Source organism: Nyctereutes procyonoides, unplaced genomic scaffold (genome assembly GCF_905146905.1).
Source record: "Nyctereutes procyonoides isolate TBG_1078 unplaced genomic scaffold, NYPRO_anot_genome, whole genome shotgun sequence".
NCBI classification, from domain to species: Eukaryota; Metazoa; Chordata; class Mammalia; order Carnivora; family Canidae; genus Nyctereutes; species Nyctereutes procyonoides.
Window position 1 is genome coordinate 1,354,485 of NW_026575052.1, and position 27,041 is coordinate 1,381,525.

At 66.4% G+C, this 27,041-nt stretch overlaps 1 protein-coding gene and 1 long non-coding RNA gene across 4 annotated transcripts; one reads left to right on the top strand and one right to left on the bottom strand.

Annotated features, from left to right (window-relative positions):
• The first annotated feature begins 17 nt into the window (after positions 1–17).
• Positions 18–26,462, top strand: TNFRSF1B (TNF receptor superfamily member 1B). Of its 3 annotated transcripts, none has more exons than XM_055332496.1 (10): positions 18–158; positions 16,089–16,188; positions 17,734–17,862; positions 18,103–18,252; positions 18,701–18,794; positions 19,058–19,296; positions 19,811–19,885; positions 20,646–20,680; positions 22,131–22,338; positions 24,467–26,462. In XM_055332496.1, exons 1-10 carry the CDS (start codon positions 81–83, stop codon positions 24,751–24,753), a joined length of 1,395 nt encoding a protein of 464 aa, XP_055188471.1. In that variant the 5' UTR covers positions 18–80; the 3' UTR covers positions 24,754–26,462. The 3 variants fall into 3 exon arrangements, with proteins under 3 accessions (XP_055188471.1, XP_055188469.1, XP_055188470.1); XM_055332494.1 differs by lacking the exon at positions 18–158 and adding an exon at positions 14,085–15,065; XM_055332495.1 differs by lacking the exons at positions 18–158; positions 16,089–16,188 and having other exon boundaries at positions 17,529–17,862.
• On the bottom strand, positions 21,493–25,382 carry LOC129513996 (uncharacterized). Its single transcript, XR_008665339.1, has 3 exons — positions 25,308–25,382; positions 24,073–24,266; positions 21,493–21,724 (listed from the first exon to the last, which is right to left on the bottom strand). It is a non-coding gene; the product is annotated as an uncharacterized LOC129513996 (long non-coding RNA).
• Positions 26,463–27,041: the final 579 nt, after the last annotated feature.

Here is a 27,041-nt window from a genome sequence, read left to right on the forward strand (position 1 = left end):
CCGTCCGAGGCGCGGGAGGCAGCGGAGCGCGGGGAGGAGGCGCGAGGGCGACAGTCGGGGCCGCCCGGGCCGCCCGCACCATGGCGCCCGCCGCCCTGTGGGCCCTGCTGGCCGCCGGACTGCAGCTCTGGGGCGCGGGGCGCGCCGTGCCCGGCCAGGTGGGTGCCTCGCGCCGCCCTCGCGCCCCGGCCGCGCTCCCCCTCCCCGCCACCCCGGGCGCTCCCCACACCCCTACCCGCCCCGGGGCGCCCTGGCCCCGCTCCCCCCACCCTTACCCGCCCCGGGGCGCCCTGGCCCCGCTCCCCCACCCCTACCCGCCCCGGGGCGCCCTGGCCCCGCTCCCCCCACCCCTACCCGCCCCAGGGCGCCCTGCCCCGCTCCCCCCACCCCTACCCGCCCCGGGGCGCCCTGGCCCCGCTCTCCCCACCCCTACCCGCCCCGGGGCGCCCTGGCCCCGCTCCCCCCACCCCTACCCTCCCTGGGGCGCCCTGGCCCCGCTCCCCCCACCCCTACCCTCCCCGGGGCGCCCTGGCCCCGCTCCCCCCACCCCTACCCGCCCCGGGGCGCCCTGGCCCCGCTCCCCCACCCCTACCCGCCCCAGGGCACCTCAGCCATGCTCCCTCCGCCCATACTCACCCCAGGGCACCCCGGCCCCACTCCCCCCACCCCTACCCACCGTAGGGCACCCTGGCCCCACTCCCCCCACCCCTACCCACCCCGGGGCGCAGAGCCGCACTCCCTCCACCCCTACCCACCCCGGGGTACCCCACAGGGGCTCAGGGCAAACGAGGTGCTGCCCCCGCCAGCGAGACGACCATGGCTCGTGCACCCAGACCCCCGCCAGGGCACACGTGCACTCGGGCCTCGAACCCGGGTCCCCAAGATGGCCCCGGGCTGCTCCCCACTAGAGCCAGAACCCCACCGGGCAGGCGGTTCCGTACCAGGGTGCTGTCCCCACTGGGGCCGCGGGCACCCTCTTCAGACTTCCTCCTCCTCTGGGCTATGGTTTTCCTCTTTCTTAGAAATACCAGGGCTGCGCCCTGAAAGAACAGGGCCAGGTGTGCAGTAAGCGCCTAATAAGGGCACAGGAGGGCTGTGGGCTGTCTCCTGCACTCTCTGCACACACCCCCCTCCCCAGGACCAACTTGGGGTGTCCGGGGACCATTTCGAGCCTGTGCTCTGTGGGCTCTGGGTGATGGGGAGGAGACAGTGTCTTCAGGGCCCCATGGGCTTAGTTCTGGGGACACAGGAGGTGAGGGGGGCCTTCTGGGCATGTTATCAAAGGCACCCGGGGTCCCTCAGGGACTCCAGGAAGGTGGAGGAGGTGCTGGTCAGCGTTACCTGCACCCACCTCAGTAGAAAGGTGGAGCGTGCGAGGGGATTGCTCATCCTTTGCCTTCTGGTGCTGTCCCTGTAGCCTGGTGGGACAGAGTAGCCCCATTTCACAGAGGAGGCAAACAGAGGCTCGGGGAACTTGTATTTCATGGAAGGGCATGGGGGGCGCCCTTCCGTCAATCCCGCCTGGCCTGGTTGGGGAGGCGGTGTGCCCTCGCGCGTTCCGTGGTGCCCTTACGCTGATGGATGCGCCGTGTGCCCACCCAGGTGACCACCTTGGCCGGGCGGACGGGGGAGGTGGCACTGACTCGTGGTGAGGCGGAGTGATTCACTGGCTGTGACTAGAGACGGCTTTAGAGTCCAGTTCTTGAGGGCAGAGGACAGAGGCCGTGGGGCCAGAACTGACTCCCCCGCAGTGGGTGCCAGGATGTGCCCTGGGGCGGCCTCAGAGGCTCAGAGCTCAGAGCGCAGGAGCGAGCCACAGGCCCCGGCCTGGAGAGGGCTCCCGGGGAAGAGGAGCAGGCCCGAGTCCCGGGGGAGCGTGGGGGCCCTCCGGACCAGCTCTCGTCCCTGCCCGTCCCTGCCTGGGTGCTCCATGGCCTGGCGCCGCTCTCTGGCCCCACTGTCCCCCCAACCTTCCCTGCGGGGGTCCCGCCGTCCCTGCCCATCCCTGCCCGAGCAGAGCCTCCTCTGGCCTCCAGCGGCAGAGGCACAAATTGCCCCGAGCGGCGTCTGTCTGTCCGAGGTCGGAGTGAGCCGCGATCTGGGTTCTCCCTGCCACCTCTCGCCCCCCATCCCCCGGCGCTGTCCCCGTCCCCTGGCCCGCTCCCCGGGAAGCCTCCCCTCGGTCTCCCAGCTGGATCTTCTGCTCTTCGCTCCTCCTGGGGACAGACTCTCTTCTCCTTTTAATCCAGTCTGTCTGACCCACCTCAACAGATGGAAATTTCCTGGACTGCAGGGCCCATGGGGTCCTCCTCCCCCTCGGTAGTCCCACAGTAGCTCCTTTTTTTTTTTTTTTTTTTTTTTTTTGGACTAAGTGCCAGGCACTGTCCTCGGCCTTGGGAATCTCACTGAAGGCTTCCTTACGGCGCCTCCTCAAGGGGCAGGTGTGCAAACCGAGGCCCCGGGGATGGGGTGACATTTCCCAGGACTGTGGAGCCGGGGGCGAGCGGGGGCTGCGGGGACCCGAGCGCGGAGCTCCTGTCATTCTGGCCTCCCTGTGTCTGTCTGCCCGCGCCTCCTGCCCACCCCCCCAGGTCCCGCAGGCTCCCTGTGAACTTAGCAAGGTGGCTGTGAGGAGGGAGCCCCCAGGAGACCTGGCGGCAGGTGTGGCAGGCTCGCTTTGCCACCAGGGCTCTCGCCTCCTTTAAAAGCCGTGTTTGCTGGCTGGCGTGGATGCGTCACTCCCTCCTCTCCTTCGGGCATCGGGCAAGTGACCGGCAGGAAAGCTGCCAGGGTAGGCGAGCACTCGGTACCCTCTGGGGGTGGGCGGCCCGGCCGTCGGGCTGTCTGCTCCTCGCTGGGGGACGGGGCCCACCTCCTGCCGCAGCTCCTGAGGCTGCGGGGCCACTGCGTGCCCCTTCATTCCCCGGGCCAGCTCGAGTCTAGGGGAGCGCCGGGGGCTCCCAGACTGGCCTGGGGATGGTGGTCTTTGGAGTGGAGGTGGCTGAGCGGTGTCCGTGTTGACCCGGAATGTTCGTTTGACCTGCCCGACGTCCTGGAGGGGCACCTGCCAGCTGATGAGGCTGTGGCCTGGCAGTGGGGCGCCCCAGCACAGGGCCGGGGCAGGCGGCCGGGCGCCCTGCCACGGTGCCACTCATTCATTCCCCCAACATGTGTGGACACCTTCTCCAGGCCACCCTGGTGCTGGGCTCTGGGGACCCCAAGATGCTCCAACCCTGCAGGAGCCCCACTACCAGGGGTTGTGGACCTGGGCACTGCCCCACCTGCCCTGGTGAGCTGGGCCACGGCAGTGAGCCTCCGTCCGTTCTCCTGTCTGTGCACCTTGCTCTCCTTCAGAGCCGAGTGCGTGTGAAGGGCATTGCAGCAGGTACGGCTGAGAACCTGCCCGCATTTTAGTGTCGGGTGGTGACCCTCACCGCCGTCCTGGGGCCTGACCCAGGGGCTCCTGGAGCACTGTGTTTCTCCAGGGTGGGGCACCTTTTAGGGTCCTGACCATCCAGTGTTTCCTGGGGGCATAGCCAGGAAGGTTGTGCATTAGGTGGGGTGGGTGGGGCGAATTTTGATGCCAGCCATGGTGTGTGTGTGTGTGTGTGTGTGTTGCATTTAGTGCTAGTTCTCAGTTTTATGCCATGCTGGCTGCTTTTCTGATCCTTGAGCATGACACACAGACACCTGCCTCAGGGCCTTAGCACTTGCCTCTGCCTTCATCTTGAATGCTCCTCCTGCTGATATCCTCTGGTTTCATTCACTCCACTTCCACTTCCTTCTGCTGAAAGAAATGATTCTCAGAGAGCCCTTCTGTGACCATCCTGCCTAGGAGAGCTCCCCACCAGGTGCCCTCCCTCCCCTGAACTGCTTTGTTTTGTTTTAAAATATGTTATTTATTTATTTGACAGAGAGGTAGAGCCAGAGAGCGCACAAGTGGGGGGAGCGGCAGAGGGGGAGGGAGAAGCAGGGGCCCTGACGTGGGGCTCAATCCCAGGATCCCAGAATCGTGACCCGAGCTGAAGGCAGACAGCCAACCGACTGAGCCCCCAGACGCCCCTCTGCTTCGTGGTCTCATGCAACACCTGTCACCTGTCCTATTTCTTTCACTTCCGTTGCTCCTTCCTACTGGAACGTCAGCATCGTGAGGGCTGGGACCTGCCCTCGGCTCGCAGCCCAGAACGGGGTTCCTAGCACACGTGACACTGGGCCGCGTGGCTGTTGTGGGGCTGTCCTGCGTGTAGGATGTTTAGCAGCATCCCTGGCCTCCACCCACTCGCCGCCACTAGGCACCCCCCTTTCGTTGTGGCAAAGATGTCACCCCTAGTGTAAACGTCCTATTGCCCTGGTCGGGAACCGGCGGCTTGGAACAGGGCCCGGCGTGCAGTAGGTGCTCGAACATGTTGAATACGTGGGCGACAGTATTCACTTGAGCTGCGGAACCGCCCCGTGTTCTGGGTGAGACAGAAGAGCGTGAGAAGCCAGGGGTGGTGGGGCTGCTTCCAGTCCGTCCCCCTCCGTCCGGGGTATTTCTCGGGGCTCCGCCTCGTGCTGCGCTCGGGTCTGTCTAGGCGCGGGTGCTCTCCCTAGAGTGCTCCTTCCTGTCCCCGACATCCCCACCCGAGCTCGTGACGGGGCCACCCACTGGCAGTGACTCAGGGCCCCTGTCCGCATGTGACTTGCCCAGAAGCAGGCAGGGAGGGAAGCTGGGGCTTGGGGAGGAGAGCGGGGTGCCACCAGGGGAACGGGAACCGGGTGGAGGTGCCGGCGCCCCGAGTTCCGGCCGCCCGGGCTGGCCATGGGGAAGCGGAGTTGATGACTTAGGGGAAGGGCCCAGGCCTCGGAGTCACAGGGCCCTCAGCTCGGTCCCTTCCCCCACTGTCCAGGCTGCGTCCTCGCCTCGGGGACTCTGTGGTCATCGCGCTGGCTCCTGGTCGCTCGGAGGTGCTCCCCGGGCTCCCCCAGCTCCCCCAGATCCCCCGGCTCCCCCGGCTCCCCGGCTCCCCAGCGGCCACTTGCACGTTTGTGGCTTTGCAGGGCCTCACCTGACTCCGGGTTGCGGGGCGCTCTGGCTGAGGCGGGGCCCTCTGTCCCTGAGCCGTGGGGCCCCAAGGCCTGGTGGAGCCCCGAGAGCAGCCTCCCGTGTGCCTACCCTTGCCCAGCGGCCTTTCCTACCCCGGCCCCCACCCTGGGGCCACCCATACTGGCCGGTCGCCTGTGCTCGGGGCCTGAGCTTGCGGCCACAGCTGTGGGGTCAGTAAGGCCCACCCCCAGTCCTTGAGGATGGCAGGTGCTTTATGACATTTGAGGGTGAGCGAGGGGGCACATTCGGTGTGGCGCCGTGGACCCTGATGACCCATGGCCTCAGCCTTCCCTTCCCGCCTGCGGGATGGGCCTTCCGGGCTGTCTCTAAAACCTCGTCGCCTCTGTGCTCCTGAACTTCTGTTTGCCCGTAACCCCGCGGAGGGAGAGCCCCGTGGAGGATCGTCTGAGGCCAGGCCGTCCATTCTCCGGGCTCTGAGGGACTTCTGAGACAGCGAGGCTCCAGCAAGGAGCCCCGGCCTGTCAGGAGAGCAGCGCTCCCAGCCGAGCGCGGTCCTGGGCTCGCGTGACGGCGCCCAGGTCCTTCGCTTCTCTGGGGCTCGGCATCCCAATCTGAAGCCTCCCATCGCCCACCCCGTTGCCCACCCCGTTGCCCACGCCCTTACCTATCCTGTTACCCACCCCGTTACCCATCCCGTTACCCACCCCCTTACCCACCCCGTTACCCACCCCCTTACCCACCCCGTTACCCACCCCGTTACCCATCCCGTTACCCACCCCCTTACCCACCCCATTACCCACCCCGTTACCCATCCCGTTACCCACCCCGTTACCCACCCCGTTACCCACCCCGTTACCCACCCCGTTACCCACCCCGACATTCTCCTGGATGTCTGGCAAGTGCTGGCTCTGCACATGCTCGCCACAGGCCACGGCCGAGGGGTGAGGGGTTTGGAAGTTCCCCCAGGAAGGAGAGCCCAGCACCCCACGCTGTTCCTGGCTTGGCCTCCCAGACTGCCTTCCTGCTGACCTCAATCCCCTTGGCTTTGCTGGAACCATCTCCCTGACCCAGGCGCCGTTAGCATCGAGGAATCCTGGCTGCCTGTCCACTCGCTTCCGAGATGCGGCAGCTCCAGGCAGAAGGGGATTCACGGGTCCCCTGCCTCCCTGCCCCTTAGTAAGGTTCGGAAGCCAGGCCCGTCGGGGCCCGAGACCGTGGGTGCGTGTGCACCGTGGGTCTCCGCTGCAGGGCCGGCTGTCTGGGAACCCCCAGTTCAGGGAAGCCTGGTGGGGAGTGACGGCTTCCTCGAAGAAGTGCCTTGCCACCTGCATCGGGCACCTGCCCTCCGCGCTGGTTCGGGGCCCTGCCGGCCTCCTCCGCGGCCCAGGGCTGTGGGCATCGCCCCCCTGTGCTGCGCTGTGGCCCGTGGGGCTGGGCCTCTGAAGCGCAAGGCCCACCTCCGGGGCCCCACGGTCATTTTCCACCGTAGTGTGTTGTGAGGTCATGGGGTGGGGGTGGTGACATCACTGTGGTTTGGGGCTCTCGGGTGACGCACCTAGTAGGAGGAAGTGTCTGTTTACCGACCGACTGGGGTTCGGAAGACTAGGTTTCCTCCCGCCCTGAATGTGAGCGGTGCTGGGGGAGCCGGGTGGGGGGCAGCTGCCCAGGAGGCCCCAGGCTGCAGCTGTGGTTGGCCTCTGCCCCGCTTTCTCGATGAGGGGGACACCGTCCCGCCACCGCCCCGGGCCTCCACATCGGCTTTGCGGAGGTGGAGGGGTGGGGACAGGTGTGTCTCAGGTGTCACCCGTGCAGGTTTATGATCCCTAGACGGTTGGCTCCATCTCCAGAACGAGAAGGCCCATCAGCCAGGTCTCCCATGCCAGGTGATGGTGCCGGCACGGAGCGAGGCTGCAGACGCCCCTCCCGGGCCCCGGGTGGGCCCGCGTGGGGCAGACGGGCGTGTGGGGGGCCCTCAGACTTCAGGCCCCGCGGGCGGGTCTGTCTCTGGAGCGCTGGGTCCTCAAGAGGCCAGCAGACCCCGGAGCCGGGGCCCTGGTGGCCCAGCCGCCGACCAGAGACGCAGCAGAAATCCCCAGGGGCTTTTGTTTGTTTTCCTTCGCTGTTCAGACAGTGGCCCACCGTGTGTTTCAATCTGAGCTTGGCCCTGGGTGGGTACGGCTGCTGTGGCCGCGGGTTCAGGGAATCGAGTGGGCCTGGGGGGCGGGGGGCGTCTGGGGACAGGCGGGCCGTGCGGCGTCTCTTCTGGGCCGTCCGTGGGAGGCCTTCTCGGGGAGGTGCCAGAGGCTGCCGACGTGACCGCAGCCCGGGGCCGGGGCTCTGAGGCCTGGTCCTGGCTCAGCCTCCGGCTCTGAAGGGCTCGGCCCCTTTCTTTCTCCTTGCGACCCCCAGTGGCCCGGACCTGGCCCACCCTGCCTTAGAGTCCTTTGGCCCCAGGTGCTGGGGGTGGTGCTGCCCCGTGCGGGGTGGGGGATCGTGGCTGTGGGCAGAGGGGGGCTGCAGCCCTGGCCTCCGCGTGGCCCCACTCCCACGGCCCTGGTGTGGACCTGACGGTGACTCCGGGGCGGGGCTGTTCCCAGCACCTCACCTTAGGTAGCGGGAGGCCCCTGCACCGCCGGCATCCTGGGCGCCCCCGTTTGGCCTTGCTCCTGCTGACCCACAGCCGCTTGCAGAGACTCCGTCCGGCTCGTTCGGGAGCCTCTTGCCTGCTGCTGCAGCCTCCTGCCCCCTCCTGTCCCCCCACCCCCACCCCCGCCATCACCCCCATCTGGATGGCCCCTTGGTCACTGCCCTCATCTTTTATTGTCACTTCCCTGCCTCTGCCCCCGATCCTGTCCTCTCTCAGGTCCTCGTCCTGCAATGACCACACAGGGATCCCTCTGAAAGCTGAGCCCTGAGGGTGGGCGGGGTGGGGATGAGTGGGTACAGGAGGGGGCTAGACTGTCGTAGCTGGGCGGGGGGGGGGGGGGGAGCCTGGCGAGGAGCAGTGACGGCACAGGGGGCTGGGGGACGCGGGGGACCAGCTAAAGCAGCGGGACATGTAGACTGCGCTAACAGTGGGAGCTCCGGCGGTCTTGGGAGCGTCTACTAAATAGTTATCTTTCTCTCTCTTTTTTTTTAATGGTTTTATCTATTTAGTTGAGGAGGGAGGAGGGGCAGAGGCGGGCTGCGGGGCTGCATCCCGGGCCCTGAGATCATGGCCTGAGCCAAAGGCAGCCGCTTAGCCGCCCGAGCCCCCCACCCCGGGCGCCCAGCACTTTCCGTGTCCTATTTCCTGACCGCTCACCCCAGCCCCCGGAGCGGATACTGTCTGCGGATGAAGACTGACGTTTATTAGACAGACGAAGTCTCGTGCCGCTGGCTAGTAAGGGGGAGTCTGAATTCAACGTGCTGTCAGGGGTTGGGGCAGTGGGGAGCCACCGCTGGTTAGAGAGCCAGGGAGGGGCCAGAGCACCGGCCTGGAGGGGCAGTGAAGCAGAGGGGGCCGCGGGGGCCGCAGCGGGACGGGACGGGCTGCAGGGAGGGCTAGGGCCGTGGAACAGGCCGGCTGGGACAGAGGCCCTTGGGAGGCGGAGTTGAGTCTGTGTCCCACCCTGAAACGCAGGGTCCCTCTGCCCTCGGCCCTGTGACTGGCCCCAGCCAGAGCCAACGCGGGGCCACAGGGAGGGCGTGGCCGAGGCTCGGAGACCCTGGCGGGGCTGACCCGCTCGCTCGTGTCAGGTGTGCCCAGTGTGCTGGGAGGTGGGCCCTGCACGGGGCAGGACCTCCGGGGGCGGGGGCTGGGCCAGGCCTTCTCCGGGCGCTCAGTCCTCACGGCCCCCGGGAGGGGGACCCTCAGGACCCCCATTTTATAGGAGGGGCAGCCGAGGCCCCGGTGTTGAGCTCTCTGCTCACTGAGGCAGAGCCAGGATCCCACCGCGGGTGATCGGAAGCCTCCCCTGGGGATGCGATGGTGGTCGCCGGCCGGGAGGGCTCCCCAGCTGAGGACAGACCCCTCCCTCCTGGGAGCCCTCTCCTGTCCCAGTCCCACTCCCACGCTGGCTCCAACTCGTTTTGACTCCTTAGAAATGAAAACCTTTGCTTCTGTTAAACAGTTCAGCATCTGTTAGGAGCCTGCTGTGTCCTGTGCAGGGGCCGGGCCGGGCCAAGCCAAGAGCAAGGACCTACCAGAAGCCCTGGGGGTGCGGGGCGCTCACTGCCGGCCCCGCTCAGCCCTCCGGGGCCCTGTGTGACGGGCGCTGCGTCTGTCCGTCCCGTCCTACGGGTGACAGGCCCCAGGCTGCAGAATGGCCGGGCTGGGATTAGACCCGGGACCTTGAGCTCGGGCCTGAGGGCGGTGGAGCAGGTGGTTTTAAACGGGGCCACACTCGGCTGGGGGCAGGTGGCTTCGGGTCCTTCTGGAAAGACCACGAGGAAGGAGGCTGTGGCTGGAGGAGACGCCGGGGCTGGGGGGGCAGGAGCCGAGGAGATCGAGGAGGCCACTCAGACAGGTCAGGCAGGCCAGTGGGGGGAGGGGGGTGCAAAGGGGTGCCCCCACCCCCAAGGAGCCAGCGGCCACGCCCTGCCCGAGTCCAGCGCTGGCACTCGGCACAAGGCCCGGCCCCAAGAACCGGATACCAGCCTGGGCTTCCTGTCTGCCCCGGGCTCACTTCTAAGGCGACATCACAGGCAGGAGGCAGGGAGTGGGATGTGTCACCTCGGGGCCGCGGCCTGTGATGTGGTCTGCCTTTTCTGACGCAGATGCTGTTCCTCTCCATGACGGCAGACGAGCCTCTGCTGCGCGGGCCCAGCTCGGGCCGGCCTGATGTGGCCGCACCCCGCAGTCCCCGGGGCTCCCGCGAGCCCCCAAGGACGGGCCCAGACGGCTCTGCAGCTTCCTCGGCGCCGCGGGGGCCAGCGGCTGCCATGCAAATGATGGGGTTTCTCTATTGCTTGAAGATGGTTTCCAGCTGTGTAGGGGTCTCGGGGGTCCCGCAGGCGCCTCCGCCCTCCCACGGCTGCACCTCCGCCCCTGGGGCCCTGGAGGCCCCCCGGGACAGCCATGCACCCGCCCGTGCCTTGTCACTCAGTGTTCCCAGGGGAGTCCTGTCCCTCTCGGGAGCAGGACAACAAGGCATGAAACCGTCCGAGGACACGGAGCAGACGTGGCCGTGACTAGCTGCTGTCTGCGCCTTGCTGGCTGTCTGTTCTGGGACGTACTGTCGAACCTCCGGAAGCCTCTATTTCTGCATCCCTAAAATGGGGTAACATTGACGACTTACGTCGGTGCGGGGATAAACGAGAGGACGCACGAGGTGCCCAGTGCCGTGTGTATACGGCGGGTGTTTATCCTGGGTCCGTGCCCCCACCCCCATCTTTCTGACTCTGTGAACAGGGTAGGTTCGAGGGGCACATGCTACTCCCCAAAGTCCGAAGCTTCTCCCTGGAGCCCCTTCCCTCCTCCTCCCCTCCCTGCCCTCTCCCTGCACGCAGGGGCGCTCCCCAGGGAGCCTGGGAGTGCAACCGCCTTCCCCACGATACTAGCATCTAAGCTGGGGGGGGGTCTCCAGAAACTCAAAAAAGCCTTGACAAACCCCAAAGACATTGCACGCGTGGTGGCAGGAAGAGCAGAAGGCTCCGTCCCCCGTTGCAGAGCTTTCAGAGGACAGTGTCCTGCGGCAGCCGCGGCTTCTCCTTCCCCTGCTCGGCCTTCCTCTCTCTCACTGTCTATTTATAAATAGGAGAAGGGACTGAGGGCCACCACCTTGGGGTACATTCGGGGCCGGGGCCCCACTCCTGGAGCGGGGAAGACGGGAAGTCATCTGGTGCAGGGTTGCCCAATTGCCCAAGAGAGCGCTGACTCAGCCTCCAGAATCTGCCTTGCAGGGCTGCCCGGCTGATGGCCCTGGTGGCGCGGCCACCTTGCCTGGTGCTTCCTCCCCTGCCTCCCGGTGCCGGTGCCGCTGCTGTGGTTTCGGCTCCTCCAGGAGGGGAGGGGCCGCCGCGGGGACAGGCCGTCCCGCTGGCCAGGAGCGTGGTCTGGCTCTCTGTTTGGCCCTGGCAGGTTCTGAGGCTCGCTGGCCGTCAGGAGCTCACAGCCTTACTACTGCCCCTTATTCCGGACACTGTCCTCTGGCCACTTAATCGCCCTCCAGGCCCTGGCTTTTGGCCACCCAGCCAGGCTCTTTGTTTGGGGTCCCGTCGCCCCTGCAGGTGTTCCCCTTGAGTGAAGCCCCGTTTGGGACGACGCAAGGCCACTGCCCCCGGGGGCTCTGGCCCGTGGGACCCTCCTCTCTGCCCCAGTTGGGCTTCCAGCCACTGTCACGGCAGCTGGCCTGCCACCGTCTCCTGACTTCGGTCCTCGAGGAGTAGGTCAGTGTGGGTGGCCCTCCAGCTCCTAGGGTCACAGGTCAGCCTCCCCACACTTGGCCTCAAGGTGGGCGGGGACCCCCTCCTTTACGGGGCAGCATCTAGCACCGCGCTGGCCCCGCACAGCTTGCTGCCCAGTCTTGTCCTCGCCTTGTCCATTTTCAGCTGAAACCAAGCAGAAGGAGCGGTTCTAATAGTCTGTCTGACACAAGTCTACCACTTGGGGCCTGTGCAGACCTGAGCGCTCCCCCAGGGGTCCCCGGACCCTGCCTGTGCTCCTCCAACAGCCCCGGGAGGAAGCAGGGCAGGGCCTTGTGTCACCATTTTACAGGTGACGGTGTTGAGGCTCAGAGAGGGGGACACCCACACGTCCCCCAGGACCAGCGCACACCCAGACCCCCTCCCGGGATGCCGGGGGTCTGCACCTCGGGTCCCTCTGCTCCCAGAGGCCACTTGCACAGGTTGCCCTCACCCCGGGAAAGGAAGGAGGGGCAGGGGCTGGGGCCTCCCTGGGCCCCAGCCTGGCCTCACACCCCGGCCCCACCCCCCAGCTCATTCAGCCTTTCCGAGGCCTCTCGGGCCACCCACTCACCACCCGGTCCTCTGAGGTCTGGGAGGGGCCTGAGCCTTCTGACCAGAGCTGGAAGGGGCTTAGAGCACCCGCCAGGCGCAGGTGCCGTTGCCAGGCCAGGAAACAGGCGCAGAGAAGGCGGGCCCCCGCCCACCTGAGAGGGGTGCCTGAGGGGGACGGGGTGGGGGCACCCGTGGGTGGGCCTAGGGGGTTGAAATCCAGTCTTCCTGGGGCGGAGCACGCAGGCACCGTGATGCCAGGGAGGAAGCGGGCTGGAGGCCAGGAGGCCCTTGAGGCAGTTTCCCTGAGCTCACAGGTGGGTGCGGGCCAGAGGGGCGGGGCTTGGGGGCAGCTCTGCGCCGGGCCCGGGCCCGGGGTGGCCTGGCCTCCACCCAGCATGGTCCCCACGTCCTGGCAGGCGGCAGGGCAGGGGCGGGGTGTGCGCCGCTCGCCCCTGACTTCGTGCAGCGTCACTGGGAGGCTGGTCCCCGCCCCTCTGGGCCCCCACGGTCTGCCCGCGCCTGGCACGCGGCTCCTGCTCTGGCACGCGGCTCCTGCTCAGCTGTGCCTTCGCCCTGCCGCCCGCCCCGCCCTGCCCCTGCCCGCCAGGGGGGAGCCCCGGCTCAGGTGGCAGGTGTCCCACGGGCTGCAGCTGCGGAAGACCCGCCTGTACCGAGGCTCCTGGGGGGGTCACCTGGGAAACAGGCCGGAGCTGAGGGCAGAGGACGGGGCCTGTGGCGATGATGTGTGCGTCAGAAACGGAGCCCTATGGGCTCCTTGCTCAGGGCTCCCTGCTCAGCGGGGCGTCTCCCTCTCCCTCTGCCCCCCCCCCTCATGCTTTCTCTCTCTCTCTGTCTTTATCTCTCAAATAAATAAATAAAATCTTAAAAGAAAAGAAATCAAAGGAAAGAGCCCGAGTTAGAGACCCTGTGTGCCCGGTGAGCCAGGGCCCCAGTGCCTGCTGGGCGCGGAGGTAGATGGACGGGACGTGGCGCCGCAGTGACCCCAGGACGAGGGTGTCGCTCCGTCTGCAGTCCTGAGGAGGAGACCAGAGGTTCCTCCAGCGGGACCAGGACGAGAGGCACGAGGCACGACCCAACTCCACCCCAGCCTTCTTGGATGACCTCAGACAAATGGCATGACCTCCCTAAGCTCCCCACCTGCCCTTGGGGTGGAGGTAGGTTCCATAGCCCTGCACCCGGGCCGGCACATAGTAGGTGCTTACTGAATACCCCGCGGTTGGTCTTCCTCCAAGGGCCAAAGCAGAGAACCCGGAAGAGTGATGGAGGCCACACGTTTGGGGGGGCCCTGAGTCTGTGTCACGGGAGAAGGGAATGGCCTAGAACTTGTGGGAGACCAAGGAGGTGGCTTTGCTGCTTTCCATCCCTATTTTGCACATCAGATGTGCCTCATACATTGTATGTTAGATGGGCCCTCCCAACCCCCTCCCCTCCTCCCCCCTCCCCCCCTCCCCCCTCCTGTCCCTCCCTTATCTCCCTCCTATCTCGCCCTCCCCTCCCTCCTCTTCTCTCCCCTCTCTAACCTCTCCCTCCCCTCCCTCCTTTCCTCCTTCTATCCCTCTCTCCTTCCCTCCCTCCAACCTCTCCCTCTCCTCCTCTCCTTCCCTTCCTCTCCCTCCTCCCCTCCCCATCCCCTCCCTCCCACCTCTCCCTCCTCCCTCCCTCCCTCCTTCTATCTCTCTCTCCCTCCCTCTTTCCTTCCCTCCAATCTCTCCCTCTCCTCCTCTCCCTCCCCCCTCCTCCCCCCTTCCCCTCCCTCCCTCCTCTCCCTCTCATTCACCCATCCCATCCACCCGCCCACCCCTCCCCTTCTCTCCCCATCACCACACTGGGTCACATCGCCTGCCAGTTAAATGAGTGATTAACAGTCATCAGTGATTTCCAGATTTTTACCTGAAACCTTGTATGTTGAAAAATGGGGTTTGCTAAACTGCTGAGTAAATTGAGTACTATCCAATTTATTTCCTCATTTTAAAATGTCAGAGCTGCCGTGTGGGTGGGTGATCTGTGGGTCTGAGTCCCCGCAACAGCAGCAACAGCAGCCGAGGGATAGAGAAGCTTCCACGCCCCTGTCCCCAGAGCCGGCTGCCACCTTGTGGGGGCCTGGAGGGAGGTGGAGGTGGGCGCGCCGGGCCCCAGGCCCCCCCCCCCAGGCCGCTGCGGGCTCCACAGGGCGGGGAGTGACCTTTCGTCCCGCTCCTCTGCTCCGCGAGGGGCTTTCTGTTCCTCATTGTTAAGCCGTGACGGCCGCGGTTGGCTTTGTTTCTCTTCTGTCCAAGAGGATCAACAGGCCTGGAGGTTGCTCAAAGGGGGGCTGACCCGGGCGCCAGCACGAGGAAGTGTCGGGAAGGATGCTCAGTACAGAATCTACAGGAAGAGACCCTCGAGGGGAGGCTCGGCCGTGGGGGGCGGTGGGGGGCGGGAGCAGGGCGGCAGGGGCTGGGGGGTGGCGGGAACCCTTGGGGCAGGGAGCGCAGCCTTGGCCGCCACGGGCGGGCCCTTTCCCGGCAGGACTTTGGACCCTGACAGGAAATCCTCCCCCTCCGGCGGGACAGGCCTGGGGCTGCGCAGGAGCTGCTCTGAGGGTCGGGCTTCTGGGGGTTCTCGGCCCCACGTGAGCGCCGCCCCTGCAGTGGGAGGGGCCCCCCTGCGCTCGGGGCTGCCCCCCACCCTTGGTACCAGGGAGCGGGTGACCCGGGGCACTGCAGAGGGTGGGACCTCTGTGCCCAGGGCCCCCAGCGCTTGCTGTCCGTGGGGGTGGGTGTTGGGTGTCGGGTGTCCGGTGTCGTGTGTGCCGCCAGGGGGCTTCTTTGCTTGTTTTCTGTCCGTGGTTGACTCAGGGCTCCTGGGCCCCGGGTCTGGGGCACTGCCGGTGCCTCACCCCGACGGCGGTGCCCTGAGCCCACCGGGGGGCTGTGGACGTGTGTGCACACCCGCAGCCACGGGCATGGATGTCCCCTTTCTAGGCCCTGTGTCGGCAGCAGGGTGCCTGCCACCGTCGCCTCCACCTGTGCCTTCCCGGCATCACCGTGGGGGCTTTGGCGCCGGACCTGGGCCGGAGGTGGGTCGGGGAGGCCGCTGCCGGGTGCCCCCCAGGAGGGGCGCCGCCCTGGAGCCACCATGCCCGCGGGGGATCGCGGACTTGCCCCCACCCTGCAGGCTCACAGGGCACCCATGGGGGGCGCAGCCGGTGTGCCGGGGCCCTGGGGGAGGTCCGGACTCGGGCTCCCAGGTCCTTCGGGTGGGCCGTGGGCTGGGGAGGCCGCGTCACAGACAGAGATGGGCTGTTGTCAGAGGAGGCCTTGGGGCAGAGGCCTGTGGGCCGGGAGGCCCAGCCCTGGGGGGGCGGCCGGTACAAGGGGGCCGAGTGGGCTGCTGTAGCGCCCGCGGGCTAGAGCCCCTGGAGCGCTTGGACCCGCACCTGGCACCGCACACGTGCTCACGCGGGGGACCCGTCATTGCTGTCCCCGAGAGCAGTCGTCTGCTGGGCCCCAACCCTGTGCTGCGAGCCCTGCATTGGAGTCTGAGGGCCTAGAGATGCTGGGGCTGAGGTTTGCGTGCCTGCCTCGAGGGTGTTTGCGGTGCGTGCATGCGTGTGCAGGCACATGCGTGTGGATGTGTGCACACAAGCACGGGGGCCCGTGCGCCCACCTGCCCCACGTCGGAGTGAGCCCAGAGGAGGAGGAACCTGCCACAGCCTGGGGGAGTCAGGGAGGACTTCCCAGAGGAGGCAGCACTCAGTTGGAAGCACCCAGGGGCGATTCCCGGGGCAGAAGGGAATAGGAGGCATCCTGGGCGGAGGGGTGCTTTGTGCCGAGCACCGTGGTCCTCTGCGGCTGAAGCCACTGCCCTGTGGGCAGCGTGGGGGCCTCACATCTGTCCCCTGGAGTGTTGGGAGCCGCCCCGGGCTCCGGCCAGGGGCTCAGCCACCGCTGAGGGAGGGAGAGGAGGCAGCAGAGGGTGGGGACTCTCCGCCTATCTTTCCCTCAGGGGGAGAAGCCCCCACGTCAGCGGAGCCCCAGCAGGGCCCCAGGGTGGCCGTCGGGTGGCCACGCTCATGGCTGTCCTGCCCTCCCTCTTCCAGGCTGCGCTGCTCCCCTACGTTCCGGAGCCGGGAAGCTCATGCCAGCGGAGCGAGTACTTCGACCAGAGGACCCAGAGGTGCTGCAGCATGTGTCCGCCTGGTGAGGGCTGGGCCTGTGGGGGCCGGTGCCCCGCAGGGAGGGAGGGTGCAGTCGTGGCCCTCGTGCTAACTGAATTCCTTCTGGCTCACCAGTTGGCCCCGTGCTGCCTCTCGCTGCAGGGCCTTCACCTATTCTGTTCCCTCTTCCTGGCACAACTCCCAGCTCCCTCCCCCCCGGGCTGGCTCCTACTTTTCCTTTGGACCTCAGCTTAGATGTAGCCTCCCCCAGGAAGCCTGTCCCCCCTGCCTGGTCAGATCTGGCTCCTCCTCTGAGCTCCCACTGGCCCCCCGACCCCCCCAGAGGGAGCTCTTCCACCACAGTCGTGGCCTCCTCTCCTCTGGCCTGCACTGTGGGCTCCTCTGGAACTGGGACCGTGAGCTCGTCCGCGGGATCCCGGGCCTGGCGCGATGCCTGGCACGTAGGGGTGCAGAGTGCATGTGTGGGCGAACCCGCGAGAGCCTACCCCGCACCGAGGGGGGTGCCGAGGCCTAACCCGGCTGGGAGAGCAGAGTGGCTGATTCCTGGTGACCCAGGCGCTCGTTCATTCATACGTCCACTCCCGTACTGTCCAGGAAGCATCTGCTCGGTGTCGGGCACTGGGCTACGTGCTGGCGGGACAGCAGAGAGCAGGGCACACGAAATCCTCACCCTCGTGGGCTGCGTATCTAACAGGCACAGACGAGCCAGCAGAGGAAATGCATGTGTGCTCCTACCAGAGAGACAACAAGGCAGGGGGACGCCGAGGGAGACAGAGCGGGACACGCTGTTTTATAGGCGGTGGTCAGGGAGGGCCTTTCTGAAGAGGCGACACTTGGGCAGAGACATGCAGGACGCGAGGGACTGGGTTATTCAAATATCCCGTCAGGCTGGAGAAACAGCACGTGCAAAGGCCCTGAGGTGGGGAGCCTGTCTGGTGAACTTGAGGAACGGTGAGGCCGGTGTGTTGCCCAGAGAGAATAAGTTAGCAGGGGCCGTGGTAAGAGTTTAGGTTTTGTTCTACAGAAGCCATTGGAGGGCCTTGGGGCCATTAGCCTGAGGCGCGGGTGGGCACACAGGTACCTGTCATCTCCCCCGTTTTAGGAGACCAGCAGAGCAGTGCATATGGCAGGATGGGCTCAGGGTTGGCTCTGGTGCCGTCCCGTCTCCTGGCTTGCCTTCCCTGCACGCACGCAGGAGTCCCGCGTCCTCGTCCTGGACAGGAAACCAGGGGCTGCGTTCCCACTGCTGCTGTCCTGCTGGTTCGCACCCACAGACCGAGAATTTTAGCCAACCGTAAACCAGAGAGGAGCCAGCCAGCCAGTTCTCACTCAAGTGTGATTGACTAGCAGCAGGCGGTTCCAATGATGGAATCCCAGGCATCTGGGAAGAGCAGAGGAAAAGGGCGTTTTATGAGCCTCAGGGCTTTGGAGGTGAAGCGACAGCCGGGGCCTGCAAGACGTGAGAGCCTGGTGAGGGGCGGGAGCCCTTCCCAGGAGGCCTCGGCGGCGTCAGCAGGCTGGGGGGGCGGGGCACTGACCGCGGCCCTGGCGGCCCTTGCTTTCCCAGGCTCCCACGCACGGCTCTTCTGCACCACGACCTCGAACACCGTGTGTGCCCGCTGCGAGAACAGCACGTACACCCAGCTCTGGAACTGGGTTCCCGAGTGCTTGAGCTGCGGCTCCCGCTGCGGCGCCGGTGAGCGGGCTCGGGTGGGCTGGGTCCCCGGGGCCGTTTCCACGCGCCAGAGCCTGAGGTCTGCGGGAACAGCCCTTCCCTGTGCGTGGGGGGGGGTGGGCGCAGGGGGAACCGTGCCTGGGCGCGCAGGCCGCCCCGGAGGTGGAGACGAGCGAGCCCGCAGTCTTGGGGGGGCCCTGGGCAGGGCAGGGCAGGGCCGCGGGAGGCGGGTGTGACCCTGGCTGCCCCCCCCTCTTGTAGACCAAGTGGAGACTCAGGCCTGCACGCGGGAGCAGAACCGCATCTGCGGCTGCAAGCCGGGCTGGTACTGCACGCTGAGGAGGCAGGGAGGGTGCCGGCTGTGCGCGCCCCTGCGCAGGTGCCGCCCGGGCTTCGGCGTGGCCAAACCAGGTACGGGGCCGGCGGGGCCTCGGGGACCCCGGGGGCCTCTCCTTCATGGGCGTCGAGCCATCCGCCGGGCCAGGTGTCTGCTGCCCACCAGCTGCCCTCCCCGCCCCTCCCATGCCCGCACACCGGGTTAGGCGCCCCCTGCCTGGGTGCTCGGCCTCGGGGACCCGGAGAGGGACCACGTGAAGCCCAAAGCTCCCGGAAGATCCGCTGGTGCCCCAGAAGATGGACCCACATGATCCTGGAGACCAGGAGCTCCCTAGAATTGGTTAAACAGCAGAGCGCCCAGCTGTGTGTGTGTGTGTGTGTGTGTGTCAGACGCACACGTGTGTGTTCTAAGGGGCAGAGGTGCAGACCGAGGTCCCCAGGCCCCTCACACGTCTCCTAGGGCTCCCGGGCCAGGCCCGCTTGTTCCACTGAGTTAGTGACGGGTTCCACGTTTTCTCTGAAGGAACTGCAACGTCAGACGTGGTGTGCGCTCCGTGTGCCCCGGGGACGTTCTCCAACACGACGTCATCCACAGATACCTGCCGGCCCCACCGGATGTGAGTGGCCCAGTGGTCTGGTTCTGCAGGAGCAGGGAGGGCGGCCCCCGGGCGGCCGTGTCCCGGGACCTGAAATCCCCCATCCGCTGCCTCGGGTTGAGGCAGCCGGCAGGGGTCTAGCGGCCTCGCCCTGCAGGCCAGCGCGGGCAGGCGCAGCACGGGGGCAGGCCAGGGGGTGGGGGGCACGGATAGTGCTGGGAGTCCCCGGCTGCCCTCAGTGAGCCCGGCCACGCCGAGCCCTCCTGGCCTGTGTTGTCCCGCAGCTGTAGCTCGGTGGCCGTCCCTGGCAACGCCAGCATGGATGCGGTGTGCTCACCTGCGCCCCCCACCGTGAGAACGGCCCCACGCCCCGCCTCCACGCGGCAGCCAGCGTCCACGCAGCCCCGGCCCGCGGAGCCAACGCCAGGACCCAGCACGCCTCCTCGGACCTCCGTTCTGTTCCCGGCGGTCCCCAGCCCCCCAGCCGAAGGGCTCAGCACAGGCGACATCTCGCTTCCGATCGGTAAGCCTCGGAGGGCTCGGTCAGCCTCTCGCCTCCCTCCCTTCTGTCTCAGAGTCCCCCTGAGAGCCCACTGCGGGCGGGACCTGTCGTTCGTCCTGGACGCGGCCTCTGCTGAGACCGAGACCCGGGGCTGTCACTGCTGAGAACCGCGGGTGGGGGGGGTGCGTCAGCGTTTTCTCCGCCAGGGCGGAGGGGCTCCCGGGCGCTGTCTCAGGTGGTCTCAGTAATGGGGACGGGGCTGGGCACCTCATGGGCTTTCCTCTGGGGTGAGGACTACATGGGCCGCAGAGCTCAAACTGGTGACCCCGGGGACGAATGTGGCCGACACACACGTTTAGTTTGGTGCCTGGTTTTGGGCTGGTTTGTCGTGTAATTAAATTGGAGAGCCTCCGACTGGGCTTGCCCCTCCCGTGACCCCCGGACCCCCCTGCTCACTGACTCACCTGCCCGGCCCCTGGTGCCGGCCTTCGCTGTCTGCAGCGGTCTGGTCTTGAGCTTCTCTTTTTCCTTGTAGGACTGATTGTAGGAGTGACGACCTTGGGTCTGCTGATGATAGGGCTGGTGAACTGCGTCATCGTGACCCAGAAGAGTAAGTTTTCATTCCCTCCTCTTTGATGCTTTCATCCATTTGTTCTGGAAGCTCTTCTGGGTCCTCTTGTGAGCCCAGCACTGGGCACAGCCCTGGGGGTCAGATGGAGCTGGAAACGGCAGGCCTTGGTCTGCGGAGCTCGGAGCCTGGGGCAGAAGGCACTGCCGCTAACTCACCTGCTAAGAGACACGATGCCATCAGAGCAGTCCCAGGGGGTGGCAGTCTGGGGTTCTTTTTTATTTGTTTTAAGATTTTATTTATTCATGAGAGACCCAGAGAGAGAGGCAGAGACCCAGGCAGAGGGAGGGGCAGGCTCCATGCAGGGAGCCCGATGCGGGACTCGATCCCAGGACCCTGGGATCACACCCTGGGCTGAAGGCGGGTGCTGCACCGCTGAGCCACCTGGGGCGCCCCGGCAGTCTGGGAGTCTTGTCTGGAAATCCTGGGGATCTTCCTGGGCTTCTGGGGCAGGAGGCACGTGAGCCGCAGCGGATTTCCACGGGTAGATGTGTACAGGACAGGAAGGGCACCCAGGGACGAGGGCACAGCGGGAACGAAGAGCGGGCGCTAGAGAAGTGGTTGGCGCCGCGGAGGGGCGCGGGCCGGGGCCCCCGTGTACCTCGTCCGGGGGTGATCGCCGCCCCAGGGCTGGGCCTTCTCTGAACGGCTGTGCCTGGGCCCCCTGCTCCCCCCTCCTTACTGCCTGTGTGGCCCGAGGAAGCCACTGTCCCTGACGTGACCCCCTCTCTCTTCTCCGCAGAGAAGCCCTTCTGCCTCCAGGGAGAAGCCAAGGTGGTGAGTGCTCCTCTGCCCTCCCCTTGCTCCTCCCCCTGCTCCTCCCCGCTCCCCTGCTCCCCTTCCTGCTGGGCTGGCTTGCCGTCTGGGGGAGCAGTGGATTCTGGAGATCCGCGTGTCCTGTGTCCGTGTTGGCCCTGTGGGCGGAGGGAAGGCCAGCCAGCCTGTGCTCGTCCTCGGGGTCAGGCGGCCGTCCAGGGCCGCGTCAGAGAGCGGGACACCCCCATGCTGCCCCCCCCACCCGGGTCCAGGGGGCTGGGAGGGGTTGGCCCGGGGTTGAGGGGGAGGCTGGGGTCTGGGCCCTGCGTCCTGCCCTCGCTGCCACCAAAGCTGCTCGCCTTTGATCTTCCTACGAAGTAGGGTCTGTGGGGGCTTCTGCTGGAGCCGAACCTGGGCCGTGGGCTCCTGGTCGGGGAGGCACGCCGTCGCAAGCGACCTAAAGTGGAGGGGCCCTATTTTTCTCACACTGTGGAGGGTCGAGGGGTTGCCAGCTGCAGGGACTGGTGGCTGCGTCCCTGCGGGAGACCGCGGCCCCCAGCTCTGCCGCCGCCAGCTCAACATGCGTCCTCTTGCGTGGCGCCTCACCCCGTGAGGTCGTGGTCCCCCCTTTGTACGTGAGCGCCGGGTTTGCGGCGGGCGGAGGGGGCAGTGCCCGCCAGCCACCGGGCCTCTTACCAGGACGTCAGACGGTGTCCCTGGAGCCCTGGCGGCCTTCTTCGTCTCCCTGGCCGGAGCGGCGTCACAAGGCCCGGCCGCTTTCCCAGCCTTCGGGGGGGCGGTAGTGGGCGCTGGACAGGCTGTAACCCCTACGTGGCAGGCGGGGCACAGTGTTTACCCAGCGTACAGACGAGGAGAGTCCCAGTGCCTCCCTCCAGTCGCCGTCCGCTCTGGCGAACTTTCTCCGCCGTCTTGGCGTCTTGGCGTCGGGGGCTCCCTGCACGCGGGCCCCTCATCCGTACTGCAGGCCTTTCCCCGCGGGACACCAGCCGCGTCCTTTCTCGGGAGCGATGGCCAACAGCGTCTCCAGATGCTGCTGAGTGTCCCCTGCAGGACACAAGCCGCGATCCAGGACGGAGCGCTAGGGACTCGGCCGAGCCCCCCGGGGCCTAGTGACAAGGCTCCCACGGGAGCCGGGAAGTCCCGTCCTCCTCTGGGCCTCGCCTGCCTTCTGCGCAGAGTCCTGCACTGCCCCTAGGGCTCTGGCGGATGGGGCCACGGTCACGCCCCCCGCCCCCAGGGCTGCACGCCCAGGGCAGCCAGATGCTGATCCCAGAAACCACACAGAACCCGCGTCCGGGGAGCAGGGCATGGAGGGAACAGGCAGCGGTGGGCAGAAGCGCCGCGTGAACCACGGCCACGGCCCGCTGATGTCACGAGTGCTGCTGGGGTGCCCAGGGGAGGAGGGGAGCAGGCCCCGCTCACCGCACCCCCTTGTCTCCCGCCTCTCCAGCCTCACCTGCCCGCTGATAAGGCCCGCGGCGGCCCCGGCCCCGAGCAGCAGCACCTGCTGACCACGGCGCCCAGCTCCAGCAGCAGCTCCCTGGAGAGCGCAGCCAGCTCCGGGGACGGGAGGGCGCCCCCCAGGGCCCAGCCGCCGGCACCAGGCACCGGGAAGGCCCATGGGTCTGGGGAGGCCCAGGCCAGCTCCAGCAGCTCAGGTGAGAGGTGGGAGCCCACCTGGCTCCATCCCCCACTCTGTGCGCCTCCTGGGCCTTGTAGACAAACCTGCCTTGTAGACAATCCCAGCTCGTCCTTGGAGTCCCCGATATCCAGGAAGGGGTTTTCCCGTGTGTTATGGTGTATAAGTGTTACGTGTCCTAACGTCACAGCATCATGATGCATTCTATAATGTTTATTATATAGCATCTGAATTATCTATTAAATACTACTATATAGTGTTATCTTAAAACCTATTGTATTTGACAGATGTGGACCTGGAGGCCCAGGGAGGCTCAGGAGCTCGTCCCGGGGCACACAGCTAGTCAGAGGCAGGAGATCCCCCTGGGCTCTCAGGATCCAGAGCCCTGGGGTGGAAAGCTGCGTGAATAGTGGTGTCTCCGGGGCTCCACTCGCTGTGGCCCGTCGCCCAGTCCCTTTGGGCCTGAGGCATCAGGGCTGTGGGGACCTCATGGGTTCTGGAGAAGCCCAGGCCCCATTTACACAATGTATTTTGCTCTGGACCTGGTCTGTGACAGGGTCACCCGTGGGGAGAAGCCTCAGTGCCCCCGTTGGAGGGAGGTCCTGCCCCCTTCCCAAAAGCCTGGGGCTCCCTTGGGTGTATTTTGCAGGGGCAGGTGAAGTCCACAGGCCTGCGTGTCCGTCTCCCACGCTGGCGGGAGGTCAGGGGACGGCAGTGGGTCGGGTCCTCCCCAGACGCCTCCCTGGCCGCTCTGGTGCCTTGGGAATCTGAACGGGCTCCTTAACCCTGCTGAGCCTCCGCTTCCTCGGCTGCGGATGAGCACGGCGTCCGGCTGGCGGGGCTGCGGCCTCTGCCTCCCTGCTGTCTGGTTCCGGGTCTGCGCCCTCCCCGGCTGCCTCACGCACTGAGGTGCCCACCCCGGGGGCGCCGGCCCCTCCCGCCCTCATCACTGGGATGCCTTGCCGGAGCCCCCGCCCCAGCCTGAGAGCTCCCCACGGAACGGGTGGCCCGTGGTCCTAAACCTTCACTGGATGAGCACCGGAGACTCCAAAGAGAAACTCCTGGCCTTTGAGTCTTGGAATCATCTTTCTGATTTCCTAGCGACATCTCTTCCACAGTCCTCCTGGTGTGGCCTCTGCTGTGGCCCGGAGGTGGACCCCGACTATGTCTCCCGCCCCTCCTACCCTCTGCCCCTGCTCTCTGTCCCCCCAAGCTCTCGGGCGTCACCTCTGCTCCTCCCCTCCTCCCGCCCCCGCATCTCTCGCTACCATGGGAACGTGCCATCGTGCCCACGTGTCGTCCCCCATCCGCCCCTGCAGCGTCTCAGTCACCGTGTGCAAAGGCCGTGGTGACCGAGTGACATTTGGATGCTGTGGTGGCTCAGGGTGGAAATTTCCTTCTGCCCCCTTAGAGCAGCCCTCCCTCCCCTGGCCTGTCTGGGGCTGTTCCGAGCAGAGCCGCTCCCAGCTCCCTCCTGCTTTCAGGCTCCCAGGAGCTGGAGACAGACACCCAGGCCGCCCGGGCGCCCCTGACAGCAGGCGTGGCTGGGTGCTTGGCCGGGCCCGCAGTAAGAGCAGGAGCAGCTCTCCTCGTAGGGGGGCGTGGTGCATGCAGCCCCTTACACCCAGCATCCAGCCCCCCCAGCTGGTGGGGACTCTCAAGGTCAATGTTTCAGCTCCACGAGGGAGTGATTTCCAAACCCTTCGGTGTTGACTTTACCGCAAGTGGACAAGGAGCCGGTGAGGGGTCTCACCTTTTCCTGGTTGGTGTGGCCAGGACTGCTGAGGCTGCCTGTGGTCCCGAAGGGGACTCCTCATAGTCCTTGTCCACTGCGTGACCCGGGTCTGTAATGCCCGCTTTCTGTCCGGCTCCCTTCTCTGACTCTGGTGGGGAGTAGGTTTTGTTCTTGGGCCCCTTCACCTGCTTTACGTAATGGGCTCCTCCCACCTGTGGGATGAGTTGCTGGGAAGTGACTTGCCCGAGGTCACACAGCAGAGCTGGGCGAGCACCGTGGCCTCTCGGCTCTTGGCCTGGCGCTCCGGACCCTTTTGTCTTAAACCTGCCTCCTGGGCAGCGGACAGGCCGCGGAGACCTCCTGCACCCCAAGACCCCCCGCTGACCGCCCTCTCCCGTCTCATGTTCGGCAGAGCCTTCGTGCGGCGGCCACGGGACCCAGGTCAACGTCACGTGCATCGTGAACGTGTGCAGCAGCAGCGGCTCCGACCACGGCCCTCAGTGCTCCTCCCAGGCCAGCCACACGACGGGGGACGTGGATGCCGGCCCCTCCAGCCCCCCAGATGACCAGCAGGTCCCCTTCTCCCAGGAGGAGTGCCCGTTTCAGTCCCAGCCAGGGGCTCTAGAGACTCTGCTGGAGAACCCAGAGGATAAGCCCCTGCCCCTTGGTGTGCCTGACGCTGGCATGAAGTCCAGTTAGCCAGACTGGCGTGAGCTTGTCACAGCCCAGGCGGGCTGTTCCTGGGCCTTCTAGGCCCCCACCCCCCAGGACTCTGGCTCTTTCTGGGCCAAATTCCTTTAGTGGCCCCACAGCCTCAGCCTTCCTCTCATCTGCTGGCAGAAGGGTGAGGCAGGGAGAATTGTGGGAAAGCGCTCCTGGCGTGGGTGCGTCCCTCTGGGAGGCTAGCTGGACGTGGACATGCCGGCCCGCCTGGAGCCAGCCCTTGCCACTCTGAGCGCCGCCCCCCCCCCCCAAGCTGGTCCTGCGAGTTCAGCTTCTAGAGCCCTTATTTTTGTAATTTTTTACTTTTTTAAAAAATCCCTGGGCTCTGTGCAGCCCTGGCTTCCTGGGAGGCCCCGCATCCTGCCTTCCATGGAGAAGGGGCAGTGCTTTAGCCTGATGCTGAGGCTACAGGACGGTCCCAGCATGGCGGGGGCGGGGGTGTCCTTGATCAGATGGTTCCGTGCAGGGAGGGGACGGGGGACCCCCGGTGCAGCTTGCACCACCTCCGGATCCGTGCCTGCCAGCCTTACCTCTTGCACACGGTGGGAAATCAGACACTCCGAGGGCCCAGCCAAGCGGCCGCGTGAGTGCTCCAGCTGGGGCCAGATGGCCAACCTCTAACCAGAAATCTTCCGGCAATTAAAAAAAAAGAAGAAAAAGAAAAGCACCATGCAGGCAGAGGAGCCAACAAAATGACCAAGCGGAAGTCAGAGTTCGCTGGTCTCTGCTTTGACCATCACGGATTCGCCTGCGGCTCCAGCCCCGCCTCCCGCCTCCCGCCTCCCGCCCCCCGCCCTCTGGTGCCGGCTTCCCCGAGGGAATTTCAGGAACGGGAGATGACTGAGGCCCACAGTCTCCCTCCTCCTACCTCAGCCCCCGCCTCCCGACGAGGCTCCTCTTGGCCTCAGCACCCCCACCTTGCTGGTCCTGGAGCCCCAAGGAACCTGCGGGGCCTCCGGGGTGCTCTGCCTGGGGTGCTCTGCCTGCCGGGGCCTCCTGGGGACGCGGTTCGCCGAGAGCCAGTCTTGTGTCTGTGTGTCTGTCGTGTGCTGTTGGTCTGTGGAGCCGTGTTGTTGGGTCGTCCGGCCGGCCCGAAGCAGCTGAAACCGGCAGTTCTGTCCCAGGATTCTTGCCCGTTAAAGGGTCAGCCCGCTTCCCCCAGACACGCACCCGGAGTCCTGCAGAGCACGGATGGATGGACGGACGGACGTGTGCGGCCTTGACCGAATTCTGGAAGGAACGGGGGTGGGGGGCTCCTGGACAAGCCAGCCGGGTCCCGGGTACTTGGATCCCTTGTTGAAAATTCCAGTGGCCTCGGGGCTGGACTTGGATCTGAGCTCCTGGACGGTAGGCGAGTCCAGCCAGTACCATGAAGAGAAAGAGCTTCCCAGAAACCAGGATTCCCTTGGAGTCCGACGTCCGGCTGCCCCTGCCCCTGCCCCTGCCCCTGCCCCTGCCCCTGCCCTGCCCGGGCCCTGCCCCCGGCCTCGAGGCGGTGGAGCGTGTCTGCCCCCTGGTGGGCCGCCCCGGGACGACCTCAGGCCCCGCTGCTCTCCCAGGGCAGCTCTGACCCCCAAGGAGACCCTCCCTGGGGGGCCGCGGTTCCCAGGCTTGTCGATCCCCGAGTTTGTACTGTATACTGGACAGCGCTCCTGCTTCTAAGTAAACCTTGTTTTGTACATCGACTCCTGGCTCTGGCTGTGCGTCTGAGCTGGGGCCCGTCCGTGGTCCGTGGTGCCACCGATGCGTAGGGGGCGGTGGAGTGGTGGCCGCTGGGCCTGGGACCCCCACGCTGCGCTTACTGAGAGCCCGGCCCTCTGCCCTCCGTCAGGCCCAGCACCTCCTGCCGGCCTCTGACTGCGCCCTCTGACTGCGCCCTGCCACTCGCTGTCATCAGCCTGTTTTGGGGTGAAGGGGGGTCTCTGCAGATCTGCTTGTTCACAGGCAGTGGGAGTGAAGCTCCATCCGGTGGCACCTACGAGGCCCATCGCGGGTGCTCAGGGCAGTGTGGGGTGCGGGGCAGCTCCAGGAGTACAGGGGGACCCGGGGCACAGCCTGGGGGGCCAGTGCTGGACTTGACCCTAGACCTGTTTCTGAGACTGGAGCCCTTTCCAGAACGAAAAGTGGGGAGGAGGTTGCAGGCAGAGAGACTTCAGGAGAAGGGTGGGGGGCGGGGGGTGGGGAGCCTGGCTGGCCTTGAATTCGCCAAGCCAACACCCCCCCCCCCCCATCAGGGTGGCCGCCTGGGCGTTGCCCTCTTCCTT

What these genes read in the sequence shown, in the direction of transcription:
- TNFRSF1B (XM_055332494.1), top strand. Translation starts at nt 14,952, where the DNA reads ATGGATGTCCCCTTTCTAGGCCCTGTGTCGGCAGCAGGGTGCCTGCCA. An exon ending in CGGCTCCCGCTGCGGCGCCG is followed by an intron (nt 17,863 to 18,102) that starts GTGAGCGGGCTC and finishes CCCCTCTTGTAG; the next exon opens with ACCAAGTGGAGACTCAGGCC. An exon ending in TCCAGGGAGAAGCCAAGGTG is followed by an intron (nt 20,681 to 22,130) that starts GTGAGTGCTCCT and finishes CCGCCTCTCCAG; the next exon opens with CCTCACCTGCCCGCTGATAA.